Source organism: Alexandromys fortis, unplaced genomic scaffold (genome assembly GCF_014885135.2).
Source record: "Alexandromys fortis isolate MF-2015 unplaced genomic scaffold, M_Fortis_MF-2015_v1.1 scaffold_15, whole genome shotgun sequence".
Classification (NCBI taxonomy): domain Eukaryota; kingdom Metazoa; phylum Chordata; class Mammalia; order Rodentia; family Cricetidae; genus Alexandromys; species Alexandromys fortis.
In genome coordinates this window covers 10,279,268-10,293,863 of record NW_026067911.1, presented here as the reverse complement: position 1 = coordinate 10,293,863, position 14,596 = coordinate 10,279,268, and the positions used below count along the sequence as shown (strand labels likewise).

Here is a 14,596-nt window from a genome sequence, read left to right as displayed (position 1 = left end):
TGAGCAAATATGTAGTATATTATGTGGGAAGTGTACACAGGTACAAAGGCCAGAGGAGGAGACTGGGGGGGGGTGATCTCTCACTCCCTTTTTTATTTCCTTAAGAACAGCTTTCTTACATACTAGATATTTACATTACAATTCATAACATAGCAGCTTTACAGTTATGAAGTAGCAACAAAAATAATTTTATGGCCTGGGAGTCACCACAGCGTGAAGAACTGTATTAAGGGGTCGCAGCATGAGGAAGGTCGAGAATCACTCTCACTGGCTGAGCTAAAAGCCAAGAAACTGCTGTTTCCACATTTGATGTCCTCATACTTCATACTGTTTTGCCTCCGTCTCTGAGAGGACCCCTGTGAAAGGGCTGCTGGACCTCAAGGGGGTCACGACCCACCGGTTGAGAACTACTGATCTAAGCATTGTGTTTGCTCAGGCTGCTACAGGCAGCCAGAGATCGCTGCAATGCTCAATGAGGTAGGAACCAACCCAGCAAGGCTTGAGAGGTCAGGGCCACTGTAGTTTCCATATGTAACTTAAGTGGGAACACATACAAGCTGGGTTTACCCCACTACTAAGGCACAGCCGAAGTCCGAGGACTGAGCCGGATGTGTGGTCTAACCGGTGCATTGTCCAGCATGCCTGAGACCCTGAGTTCAGTTCTCAGAACTACATAAACTGAGCACGGCAAGCACTCGGGAGGTCGAGTCAGGGGAATGAGAAGTTCAAGGTCATCTAAGGTTACCCAGGCTGGCCTGGAAGGTAGGAGGTACTGTCTCAACCCTCCCCTCACCAAAACTAACCAAAAGAAACCCAAACAAGACAAAAACACCAGGCTGATTGATCTAGCTAATATAAAAGACTGTTCAATAAAGTTTGCTACATCAAAAGAAAAAAAAAAAAAAGAACAGCTTTCTTGCTGAACTTGAGTGAGGCTGATGGTTGACAGGCCCCCAGCATTCCTCCTGTGTGCTCACTACTCCTAAAGCTAGAGTTACAGGAATGGCCACAACTGGCGTTTTATATATTGTGGTGATGTGAAAGAAAATGGGCTCCAAAGGGAGTGACACTACTAGGAGGTGTGTCCTTGTTGGAGTAAGTGTGGTTTTATTGGAAGAAGTGTGTCAGTGTGGAGGTTGGATATATGCTCAAGATACCACCCAGTGTCTCGGACCATTTCCTGTTGCCTACATGATGTAGGACTATCAGCTACTTTTTCAGCATCTTGTCTGCCTACCCACCACCATGTCACACTATGGTGGTAATGGACTGAATCTCTGAACTGTAAGAGATCCACCCCAATTAAATTTTCCTTATAAGAGCTGCCATAGTCATGGTGTCTCTTCACAGCAATAGAAACCCTAACTAAGACACATGTGTTCTGGAGATTAAACTTAGGTTCTCATTCTTTCCAGAAAGAGCTTTTACCCTCTGAGCCACCCCCCCCCCCTGACCACAGTAACTGATTCTAATATGAAAATAATTTCTGGGCATGATAGCTCATACCTGTGATCCTTGCTCTTGGGACGCTGAAATATAAGGATTGCTATATGCTGAGAGCACCCTTTACTATTGTGCTGGCAAATCTTATGTCAACTTGACATAAGCTAGAGTAAAAGGGCAATTGAGAAAATGCTTTCATAGATTCAGCTGTAAGGCATTTTCTTAATTAATGATTGATGGGGGAGGGGACAGCCTATTGAGGATAGTGTCTATCATTCCCAGAATGGTAGTCCTGGGTTGTATTATAAAGCAGACTGATCAAGCCATGAAGAACAAGCTAGTAAACAGCTCCCCCCCCCCCCGTGGCCTCTGCATCAGTTCCTGCCTCCAGGTTCTAGCCTTGCTGAACCTGACTTCTTTCAGTGATCAACTATGATGTAGAAGCATAAGCAAAATAAAACTTTTCCTCCCCCCTTGCTTTTGGTCATGATAGTTTATCATAACAAAGAAAGCGTAACTAGAACAACTATGTGGTAAGTTCTTGGTCAGGCTGGGCCCCAAAATTACTTATGATTTTCTTTGCTCAATGTACATTTTTGAGCCAGGCAATGGTAGTGCTTGCCTTTAATCCCAGCACTTGGGAGGCAGAAGCAGGTGGATCTCTGTGAGTTAAAGGCCAGCCTGGTCTACAAGAGCTAGTTCCAGGACAGGCACCAAAGGTACACAGAGAAACCCTGTCTCAAAAAACCTTTTTTTTTTTTTTTAAAGAAAAAAAAAAGTACATTTTTGAGCTTTATCTAGGATGCTACATATATCACTAATCTTTTATTTTTAGTTTTCCCTTTCTAAAGGAGATATTATATTAACATCTGGATTTTAAATACACCGCCCCCCCCCGCCCCGCTCCAAAGATCTATGTGTTTAATGAAGGATTGTCACTAAATCTTTAGGAGGTGGGAACCAGTGGAAAGGAGTAAAGACACTGGGAACATCCCCTTAAAAGAACACTGAGAACCTGACCCCCTCTGTTTCATGTGCTAAGAAGTTTCAAGTTTCCTTCACACTCCGTCCATGATCTTCCCACTGATAAATAGTTAATTTTTTATTTTCTTAATTTTATTTTTTTGAGACAGGATTTCTCTTGTAGCTTGGAGTCTGTTCTCTCTGTAGACAAGGCTGGTCTCAAACTCAAGAGACATGCATGCTTCTCCCTCACACGCACTGGGATTAAAGGTGTGTGCCACTGCCACCCAACTGATCTTCTGGCTCAAAAGCAACAACATCAAGTGATCTTGGACTGAGTTCTCTGAAACTGAGCCAAAAGCAGCCTTTCCTCTTCTTAGGGTACCTTTCATTTTGCCGTAGTAATGGAAAGCTGGCACATCCATTATCCCAATCGTATCACAGCTTCTGTATTGTCTTGTGAATGGAAAGTTGTTTACAACTCTCTGATGTTATGAATTAAGATTATACATTCATTTCTCTTGGATCTATAGCAAATAATGACATGACTCAACAAATTGCAAGGCATATATTTGTTGACGGTCTTAGCAAACTTAATATTCTTTCTTTATATATATCAAGAATATCTAGATTGTCCCTGAAATACAACATATTGATAGGAAGGAATAGCTAAACCAGATCAGGTCCTAGTTAAGCCTCTGCCCATCCTAAACAAGAGGCCAGAAACATTTCAACTCAGCGGATCCTATGTCCCTGGAATATAATGCCCAGAGCAGGAAGTACTCCAAAAGAAAGGCACATGGAAAAAGTGACAGCTTCAGCTCCAGGCAGCACTCCTGATCCTTTAGGGACCACCCTGAAACAAATCCTAGATTCTTGCTGCCCCTGTTGCCTAAATAATGAATCTGCTTCAGGTAACATGCTGTGTGCTAGGCGTTTTGTCTCGGCAAACTCAGGCTGATAACCAGTAACGCACAATGAATCTGCTTTGTGTTTATCCGTCAACCATGTTTTTTAAAATTTTATCCACTGTTTTTACTTTTGTTTCATGGTATCTTGTGATTTCAGTTCAGAATTCTTTGATGAGGACTGTGGCCTTCATAGGATCATGTATTGAAATGATTAGTAAGTGGCATTATTTGAAAGGATTAGGTGTGTCCTTGTTAAGGAAAGTGTGCCACTGGGGGTGGCATTTAAAGGTTCAAAATCCAAGCCAGGCCCACTGACACTCTCTTCCTGTTGCCTGTGAATCCAGATGTAAAACTTCCAGCCTTGATGTGAGAACGTGTGCCTGGTCTTATCGTAGCTTGTTAAGCCATTATCTGATTGATAGCCCTTAGAGGCCTACTCTTTACTGAGGGGAAGGGGAGGGGGTGGATCAGTAGGAAAGGGGAGGTCAGGAGACTAGGAGGAGGTAAAACTTCAGTCAGGATGTAAATAATAATAATAACAATAACAATAATAATAATAATAAATAACAAAAAACCAACCTCTCAGCTCCTTCTCCAGCACCATGTCTGCCTGCATGCTATCACGATTCCCACCATGATGATAATGGACTAAACCTCTGAACAGTAAACGAGCTTCAATTAAATGCTTTCTGTTATAAGTGTTGCCATGGTCACGGTGTCTCTTCACAGTAATAGAACACAGACTAAGGCAATGACTAAAGTTAAGAGCCTTTCGATATATGCCCTTCTGTGTATTTTAATGCAGGATATGTATGCTCAAGTCTTTGCTCTTTTACTGCCTTGTCATTTTTCTAGTTTTCTGGAAGTCCTCCATATGCTCTGGATAAAAATCATTTTGTTGGATATGCATACATATATGTGTATGCTTATTATCTATTATATATATATACATATATATATTGTTTTCCTTGCCAATCTATAGCTTTCTTTTCCCTTCCTTAAGAGAGGATATTGGTGAGCATGAATTTTTTCTTTAGATTTTATTTATTTATTATGTGCATGTGTATAAGTGTATGCATTCACATCTGTGAGTGAGGATATACATGTAAAGGTCAGAGGGCAATGTTTGGGAATCGGTTCTCTTTTTCCACCTTGAGGCAGGATCTCTCCTTGCTACTGATACACAGCATACTCCATGCTAGCTGACCCACAAGGCTCTGGCCAGTCCTCCTGTCTAAGCCTACCACCTCATAGACAGAAATGTTGGGATTACAGATGTGCAACACTGCATCCAGTTCTTATTTTTAAGGTTTTGTGTGTGTGTGTGTGTGTGCGTGTACACAAGTGCCTACAGAGGCATACTGTTGTCAGATCCCCTTGAGCTGGAGTTATATGTGGTTGTGAACTGCCCAATATGGAACCTGAGAACTAAACATGGTTGTTCTGCAAGAGCAGCGGGAACTGTCAATCACTGAGCCATCTCTCAAGTCTGTCCATACTTAAACACTAATGTGTATTTTGAGGATTGAATTCAAGTCAGCAGCTCATGCAGCAAACACTTTTACCTACTGAAAAACTTCCCTGCTTCATCAGTGTTTAATTTTGGTGATATCCAATTTGTCTTGTTCAGTGGTTTTTGTGAACGTTTTTGGAAAATGCCCATCCTGGTCTATAAAGATCTTATGAGTTTTTGTCTCAACAGTCACAGTTACATTAATGCTGGAATATGATGTTTAAGCAGGAGTCAAAATCTGTTTTCCCAATACATGGCATTTATTTTACTGATGTATTTGTATAAAGTTAATGTCATTCTGTGTTCAGGACCAAAGTTTAACAGAGATTATTGAAATATGCTAATATAAATCTTCCAACTCAGCCTTTTTTTTTCCAGAATTATCTAAGTCATTTTTAATCCCCTCTATTGCCATACAATTTTAAATTCATCTGTCAGTTCCTCTCTCTTCTACCAACAGACAACACAAAAATCTTTAAGGATTTCTAACTGGGATTGAACAGAATCTACAAATCAATTAAAATACAGCTTCATAATATTAATTTTAATTACATTTAGTCTTGATTTTTCATGTTTTGATTTTATAAGTAATTTTGAACTATGAATTGTTTATAATAGACATAAATGTAATATATACTCATATATTGGCTGTGTGCTGATACAATTGGGCTAAAATCACTTTCATTTATAGAAATCTGTTGTAAATACCTCCATTTTCTATAAACTATAACAAATTTTCTCTATTAACAAATGTTTTGCCTGTACATATATATGTGTGTACCATGTGTGTACCTGGTACACTTAGAGGCCAGAAAAAAAGCATCAGATCCCCTGGAATTGAAGTTACAGATAGATGGTGTGAGCCACCATGTGAATGCTGGTCTCTGCAAGAACAATGAGTGTTCTTAACTGATGGAGGAAGGTCATTGGCTAATAAAGAAACTGGCTTGGCCCATTTTATTGGTTAGAACATAGGTGGGAGGAGTAAACAGAATAGGATGCTGGGTGGAAGAGGAAGTGAGGTCAGACTCTGCTCTGCTCCCGGAGAGACCCAACAGCTCTGCTCTCTGGAGTAGGGACGCCATGCTCAGCTCTCCCGGGTAGACTCGACAGTTCTGCTCTCTGGAGCAGAGACGCCAGGCTCCGCTCTCCCAGGCAGCTCCGACCCAGGATGGACGTAGGCTAGAATCTTCCTGGTAAGCGCACCTTGGAGTGCTTACATTATTAGAAATGGGCTAGTCCAGGTGCGAGAATTAGCCTAGAAGAGGCTAGAAACGGGCCAAGCAGTCTTTAACTTAATATAGTTTGTGTGTTGTTATTTCGGGCATAAGCTAGCCAGGCGGCCGGGGTGCTGGGGACGCAGCCCCACTGCTCCTATTTCAACACTTAACCAGTGAGCCATCCCTCTAGCCACTAATTTTATTATTTCTTATATGTTCTTATAGTGCTAGAAATTACACCCAGAGCTTATGACATGATGGATAAGTGTTCAACCACTGAACCACATCTCCAGGTCTTAAATTATAATCATTTTAAATGTAAATAATACATTTGAAAATATTTTAATTCATTTCCTTATAATACCTGTCTTATTCCTAAATCATCCCTTCATTGAACTGGCTAGCACGTTTCACACAAGGTTAAAAGAGAGATATTAGGTGAAACTGTATAAATTTAGGAAGAGAACCCAACTTACATTTTCTATCTAAATGGAAGTTAGGAGTTTCGTTGGACTAAGTATGAGAGCTATTTGTTCTTTTTAGTTTTGTGAACAAATTAGGCAGGTTTTCTCCATGTAACAACAAGTCTGATGGTAGACAATCTAGCTGTGATATAGAACCCTACTGTGCTTCCTCTGTCTTCTGACGAAACTCTCCATGGGTTGTCTTCACAGTATCACACATACTTTGTAAATTCATTGGCAAGCAGTTGAAGGGCAAAGGATTAAAAAGTACTGATTTAGCTTTTATAAAAACTTTCTTCTTTCAACGTTTTTCTTTTCCCCATTCTGGGATCAAAAGAGGGTCTTGCACATACTCGCTATACACTCTACTGCTGAGGTAAACCCCCCAGACTGAAATAAATTTCTTCACGCCCACCTAAGACTGCGTAACAGCTTCATGCCACTTAATACCATGGGCATTTTCTCAGAGACATGTCATCCATATTTGATTTTTAAATAGTTTATAGTGTATACTTACATAAACTCAGATAGTATCAGTTGATGTGACCTATTGATCTACCAAGAAATGCCCTAAAAATGAGCTGCTTAAAGCTGTTGCTACTGTAACAAAGCATATTATTCTACCATAAAAATCTTAATAATATGCCCCAAAATGATAAAAGTACAGTATGCTAAATGAATAAACAAGTCACACAGTCATTTTTCATCGTTGTCAAGCATTTTGTGCTGTACACAACTGTGTTCTTACACTTTAATAGAACTGGCAGCTCAGTAGGTTTCTTTATATAAACATCAACACAAACATATAGCACACTGTGCCGTTAATATTATAATGGCTATGTTATCACTAGAAAGTATCACATTTCAGCTCAATTAGAACTTAAGGAAGCAGTACCAGCAGTCTGCTACTAATCAGAATGTTATACAGCACATGACATGTATCACACATACTGTACATCTCATTGACACAAACCCTTCCATGGCCATATTATCTGCAAAAGAACCTGGGGAAATAGAGGTGGATTGTTTTGAGGAAATGACATTTCTAAGAAAAGCCTCTAAAAATTAAACTTCTGTTACTAAAGAAGAGGAGAGGGGCTGGAGAGATGGAAAAGGGTTAAGAACTCGCGCTGCTCTTGTAAAAGACCTGAGTTCAATTCCCAACACCCATGTCATCAGGCAGCTCAAAACTGCTTGTAACTCCAGTTGTGGGGACCCCTAGGCTTCTTCTGTCCTCCTCTGTCCTCCTGGTCTTCTGCATGAATGTAAACAATAACAAACACACATGCACACAAATAAATCTTTTCTTTTTAAATGTGAGGAGAGATGGCAAGAAAGTGTCTTTACCTTCTGTGAGTCTGGCCTCTGAGCTAATGGTGCTGAGAAGGACTAAGTATGATACAGAAGTTCACAGATCTATTACAAAGCAAGCTCTGAAACACAGAACAAAATTTGAGAGTTCTAGACCAAGAAATTTTAATTTGCATATACTATACAGAATTGCAGATTTTTACTTTGGCAGATTCATACATGTATACAACTGTAAACATTTTTATTCCCCACGTCTTTTCCCCCATCCCTCCCTTCTCCTCAAATCCTGTTCCACTTTTTCTAATAACCTCTTGTCCTATATTCAAATGTTTTCTTTGACTTTCATAAAGAAGAAAAAACAGGAGTTACTTATCTTTCAGTCTGACTTATTTCCATTTTCCTGAAAATGACATAATTTTGTTCTTCTTATGGCTGAATGGTATGTCATTTCTGTCTCTCTGTCTGGAGTGTGTTTTCTTTATCCAATCATCAGTTAGACAGATACCTAGATGGATGCCACAGCTTGGACGCAGCTACACGGGTGCCTTTGCATTGTGCTATTCTGACTCCCTCGGGGATGTACTCAGAACTAGCAGAGCTGGATCATATGGGAGTTCTATTTTCAGTGTTGATGAGGAATCGCCATACTGATTTTCACAGTAGACAGTGCTTATATAAATACCCATGACTAGTGAATATGAGGAAGCACCATACTGATTTTCACAGTAGACAGTGCTTATATGAATACCCATGACTAGTGAATAAAGGCTCCTTCTCCTCCTTCCCTTCACCAGCACCTGTCATCTTATTAAAGATCCATTTTCCTAAGATGAAATCTCAATACAGTTTTAACTTGCATTTTCCTAATACCTAAAGACACTGAGTTATTATAATTATTAGATAGGTCTACAAACTCTTTTGAGAACTGTGTAGATGGCCTGCTCACTTATTGAGCTTTACTGCTTAGCCTTGGCATTTTTTTTTTCTGAGCTCTTTGTATACGCTGGATGTTAAGCTTCTGAGGGAAGAGTAGCTAGCAAAGATGTTCTCCCCTGCTGTAGGCTGTCTCTTCACTTCACTAACTGTCTCCTTTCCTGTACAGTTTGTTTTAATTTGATGAAATATAATTTGTCAATTCTTTTATTCCAGAGACAATGGAGCATATTCCTGAAGTTACTGCCTATATTTACATCTTTCTTTATCTTGTCTTCTATCAGTTTTAATGTTCCAGATGTTACATTAAGGTCTTGGGGCTGATTTATGTACAGGGTGAGATATGGGGATCTAGCTTGAGTCTAATATATGCAAATATCCTATTTTCCCAGCAACACTTGTTGAGGAAACTATGGCTGTGTAGGATAATTTTAAGATCCTCTGTTCTAGTCCATTGGTCTACTGCTTGCTTTTGTGCTGGTTCCATAAAGCTGCAATAACAACAGCTCTATAGTATAACTTGAAATCAGATATTGGGAGACTTCCAATAATGTTGTTCATACTTGGGACATCTTTACCTACTATAGGTCTTTGTGTTTTCATACACATTTTAATATATTGTTCTAATTGTCTAAAGAATAGAATTCAAATTTAGAAGGTGATCAAATAAACTTCTAGGTATTTCATTTTCATATGGCCATTTCCCCAATACTAAATCTGTGGATACAAGAACATGGAATGTCTTTTAATCTTCTAATGTCTTCTTCAACTTTTTTCTCCAGTGTTCTGCAACTTTCATTGTAGAAGCCTTTTGCCACCTCAGCAAGATATGATGACTACTCTTCACTATGAGCTTGACTGGACTTAGAATCACGGAGGAGCCGTACTCCTTCAAAGAAGTATGAGAATGGAAAATACACCCAGAAGGTCCAAGGGTGGAATGAAAATAAGAAAGTAAGCGGAGCACCAACATTCCTCTCTGATCTGACAGTAGACACAAGGTGACAGGCCACCTCATGGCCTTGTTGTCATGCTTTCCTCATCATGATGGACTGCATCCTCACACTGTGAGTCAATATGAAACCTCCCTTCACTGAGTTGCTTTTCTCAATTATCTCATAACTACAGTGAGAAAAGTCATAAACAAGGCTTGTTCCTAGATATTCTTTTTGCCGTGAATGGAATTGCTTTCCTGATTTCTTTCTCAGCAGGTTGGTTATTGATGTATGCAAAAGCTATTATTTTTGCATGTATGCTGATTGTGTTGTGTATCACTTGGCTGAATTGTTTATAAGACCTAGAATTCTGTTATAGAAAAACCCAAGCAGCTACAGCCATCTGGACTGCAACAAATGTGTTCGGGGTCTTATTCTGGAGAACATCAAGCTCATTCTGCAGCTGCTGGTGGAACACTCTGCAGTTGTGTCTATGTGATCGGTGGTGTGGTTTCACTCTGTAGCTCCTTTTGTTGACATTTTTGTCTGCATGATCCATTTATGTGAGGGGGTACTGATTTAGTAGTTTGGGATCTACCTTCAACTATGAAGGTGTGGCACTTCAAAAATCAAATGAAGTTTTCTAACATCGTACTTAGAAGCATTAAGAAAATGTCCTTATCTGTAAGTAAAAGTATCAACTCTATTTCCAGAATTCAAGACTGTTTCATTCCTTCCTACACAGTAAAGGTATCTAATTAAAGAATTCTTCTATCTCGGTGTCTTAGCAGATATAGACTGTCTCATCAACGGAAAGAGATTACTGTTTTCTACTAATTTCATGGATAAACAGGATTTTAAATAAAATTATTTTATGTTACACAGTTTCTATTTCTATGTTAACATATGCAATTTAACACAGAGATGCTACATTTCAGTGACCTCTGGTAAAATGTTTGTTGTTGAAATGTGTTTACGTATTTTATTAGAATACCTTAAAAGCACAGAGGAGAAATGATGGATGTGCTCAGTTACTACTACACTTCTACACATCAGGTCTCTCTTTTAGCCACATGTCTGATTCTGGCTGCTTCCATTCCTCTCCAAGCAGCGTGTTAAGACTGAAAGGCTTGAAATATTCTAGACGATGGCTAAAAGTAAAGAAAGGAAGAAATTGAAGTAAATTATGTATTTGTGAAATCGTGGTCCTATGGAGCTATTTGTTTTGTCACATCGATGACAGTACAACACTCCATTTTAGGGAATAACAAATGTTAGATGTATTCTCTGTGTGCAGTTTTCTCACTGTAGCTATCGAGCACTCGGTTCTAAAAACACTCACCCATATTTCAAAGTAGTCTTCTTCAGTCCTACACATGGCTCCCTCAAGGCTCAAGGGAAAAGTAAACATCAGCTCTCAAGGGGCTCAGTAAAGTGTCTGCTAAGTAAACATGAATTCAATCCTCAAAACACACAGAGAAATGCCAGGTGTAGTGGTGCTCGCTTGTAATCCCCATGCAGGGAAGGCAGAGATAGAATGATACCTGTGGCTCACTGGCTAGCCAGCTTGTTCTTGGTGGTAAGCTCCAGGCCAATGAGAGACCCTGTCTCAAATGATGTGGGCAGTATCCCGTAAGAACAACACATGAAGGTATCTTTGGGACTCTATCTGCATGGACACAAACGCATGCGCGTGCACGTACACACAAACACACACACAGTCTAACTCATTTTAGCTGTAAACAAATCATAAGTTCTTGAATATGTTCTTAAACTTTGATAAATTCTGGTGAATAAAGGACAAAGACAGATGCATGTTCTTTCTCTGCCAAAGTAAAGGAGACTAACAAAGAAGAGGAACAATCTTTTCTTTCCAGAAAAACCATTATTATCCTGAAGTGTTCTCTTTTGGTTTAGTGCGCAAATAAAGGTTTTCACCTATGCTTCTGTAAAGCTCAGAGCTATAGGAAACCACTCTGCCATCCTTCCTCCCTAGCCAGTGTGCACGCATACTTCCCTGGGAAGGTACCAGCAACTGAAAGGTAAGAGTGGCACATGGCCTTGGTTTGATGACTCTCAATCAATGGCACCTCGATTTCTATTCCTGTCTGCGCACCAGGCCAGGGTGAACCGGTTTAGAGTAACATCAATAAATCCCAGAGTAAGATGCTAAGGATCAACAGTGACGGAAGAAGCAGAGAAAAAGAGAAAGAGCTAGCCCGAAAGAGTCAGGACTGGGGAGAAAGGCAAAAAAAGTAGATGTTTGAATGTGTCAAGCAGAATGCAAGCATCTGCTAGAAGAAATGAAGGGAAAAGAAGTCAAGTAAAAGCAAGAGAAGTTAAACATAGCGAAGAAAGATGGTGTCATATCCTAAGGGTTAGAAGGCAGGAATGTCTAGCGAGCCTGGTGCTGCCCACTAGGATGTCTCTGTTAGGCTCTGCTAAGCATCCAGACTCCCAGGGCTGACCACACTGAGTACATTAAGAGACAGACAGCAGGAATCAAAGACTGCCCTACGAAAGTACTGAGTTGTCCTCCGTAAGGGACTAGTCCTTGCAGCAGTGCATGAAGCATTCAGAAGGCTCAATAAGATCTATGTCCTTCCTAGATGACAGATTCAGATGCCAGGAGACAAGACTGAAATAGGACAAGTGTTGAAGGTACCTTGGCTTAAATACCTGCTGTCTCACAGGAGACACCACCTCTGACAACCACTAGAGGGCATCAACTTGAGTCCCCACAGATAACATGACTTAAAGAGGAATCCCTAAGCCACACTGTCTCCATCATGTATTTACAGGTCATTCAAAATTACTTAATGCAGATGTCATTTACTAATTAAGAAATAAGTTTATCACAAGTATAGTTACTTAGAAATGTAGTTGATACTCATATTCAAATGAGGCAATCAAAAAAGCAGAGATATGACTGAGTACAAGATCTTTAGTAACAAAGAAGAGTTCGTAACACCTCTAGCCATATCACAAAACACAGATCCCTATGGCCACCATATTTAGGAAAAGGATCATAAATTAATTTGAAGCCATATCAGTATCTGATGTGGGATTCCCCTCTGTATGCTGTGACTATGTTTTATTACCATTGGTTAATAAGCTGTTTCGGCCAATGGCTTAGCAGAGTAAAGCCAGGTAGGAAATCAGAACAGAGACAGAGAGCAAGAGTTGACAGAGTCAAGGAGACACCATGTAGCTGCCAAAGGAGGACACACCAGAACCTTAGGAACCTTACCAGTAGGCCACAGCCCTGTGGCAGTACACAGATTGATAGAAATGGGTCAATTTAATGCAAGAGCTAGATAGGAATATGCTAGAATCAATGGCCAAGCATTGTTGGAATTAATATAGTTTTTGTGTGAATATTCAGGTCTGAGAAGCCAGGAAACAAATGAGCAGCATCCATCTACAAAAGTGCCCAACGTGGGGCCAACATACATGGTCTGCCACCCATTTCAGGTCCAGGTCCTTGTACACCTGCTCAGGGTTAGGAGGAAAGTAGCTGAGAGCACACCAGCAGCTCAGCAGTCTCTGGGCAACCTGCCAGATCAGGTCTGCTGGGTGTGCACCGGCAGGGGAGCATGGTGGATTCCTGCCTCTATACACAGATATCTCTAGGCCATGCAATGAGCTGCATGGCAGATTTAGCTTTTACTCAGACAAAAATGGTTTATATGCTGCATGGTGCTTCCCAGGGTTGAGGCGGTGAGCACGACTCCCGCTCAGAAGTCCCAGAGGTGGCAGTAAATGTACCTCCACCATACTGGAAGGACAAGAGGGGAGGGATGAATGAAGTCAGCATCCAGGGCTGCCACAACCACACTGCTTACTGTTTTAAAATGTTCCTTATCAGAAAAGGATTTCAGATACACAACAGGACCAATTCAGACATAAAAGACTGATGTGGGAGCCCCCTCTGTGTGCTGTGATTTACCATTAATGAATAAAGAAACTGCTTTGGACCTATAGCAAGGCAGAACTTACGTAGGCAGAGAAAGCTAGGCTGAATGCTGGGAAAAAGAAGGGAGGAAAAAGACACTATGGAGCTGCCACCAGACTCAGACATACTGAAACTTTGCCAGTAAGCTACTGCCATGTGGCAATACACAGATTACTAGAAATGGGATAAATTAAGATGTAAGAGTTAGCCAATAAGAAGCTAGAGCTAATGGGCCAAGCAGTGATTTAACTAATACAATTTCTTTGTGATTATATCGAGGGTCTGGGTGACTGGGAAACAAACAAGAAGCCAAGCAGCCAAGCGGCCTGCTGCTACAAAAGACCTCCAAATGAGACACAGTGTGTGTTAAATGTAAGTAGGCTTGGGAGAGAGAGGAAAAAGAGAATAGACAGTTATAAAAAGAAATAAGTCTTTAAAGAGACAGTAAAAGTAATATAAAAAGGTACAGGCAATCATAGATTAAAGAAGTAAAAAAAAATAAGCCACATAAAGATGGAAAATACACAGAGAATCTGGATTATGTGTATTATTGTGATTTCTTTGAATTTTTTGACTGCAAAGAATCATTTGATTCTGAGGGGTGCTAAGTTAAGCCAACATATTTTAAAAGTATAAATTTGACTTCAAAATTTGATCTAAGGATATGTTACTTCGGAAAAGAGGTTCTGCTTTTGCTTCCACAGAAGATGAGAACCTGTGGTTCCTTCAAGGCTAATGTGGTTTGATGGAGCGAGACTCCCCCAAAAGGTCTCCGTGAACCCTAAAAATATTTCACTCAACAAACAGTAGGAAGCGGTTTGTAGAAAACTACACCCAAATTCACAAAATGATTGTTTATAAATGTTTGTTTTCATTTAAAGGGAGATATGATATAGAGATGAATACTCTGCATTGGTATGGACTTTGGTCTATTGATACAAATTTAAG

General features: G+C 40.2%; 1 protein-coding gene across 10 annotated transcripts in view; it reads right to left on the bottom strand.

The window, feature by feature from the left end:
* Positions 1 to 14,596, bottom strand: part of CUNH4orf33 (chromosome unknown C4orf33 homolog) — a 58,722-nt gene that overhangs the window by 29,867 nt on the left and 14,259 nt on the right. For 4 of the 10 annotated variants that reach the window (XR_007591037.1, XR_007591035.1, XR_007591033.1 and 1 more), the window contains exons 7-8: positions 10,688 to 10,844; positions 7,862 to 7,947 (exon numbers count right to left, since the gene is read on the bottom strand). The exons of 4 other annotated variants lie outside the window; for them this stretch is intronic. Coding sequence is in view for 1 of the 6 variants with exons in the window: in XM_050138407.1 (XP_049994364.1) it covers positions 10,739 to 10,844 (106 nt within the window). In the remaining 5 variants the exon portion in view is untranslated. Of the gene's footprint in view, positions 1 to 7,861; positions 7,948 to 9,365; positions 10,845 to 14,596 lie in introns of those variants that run through there. 2 more of the 10 variants (XR_007591036.1, XM_050138407.1) reach the window with 2 other exon arrangements.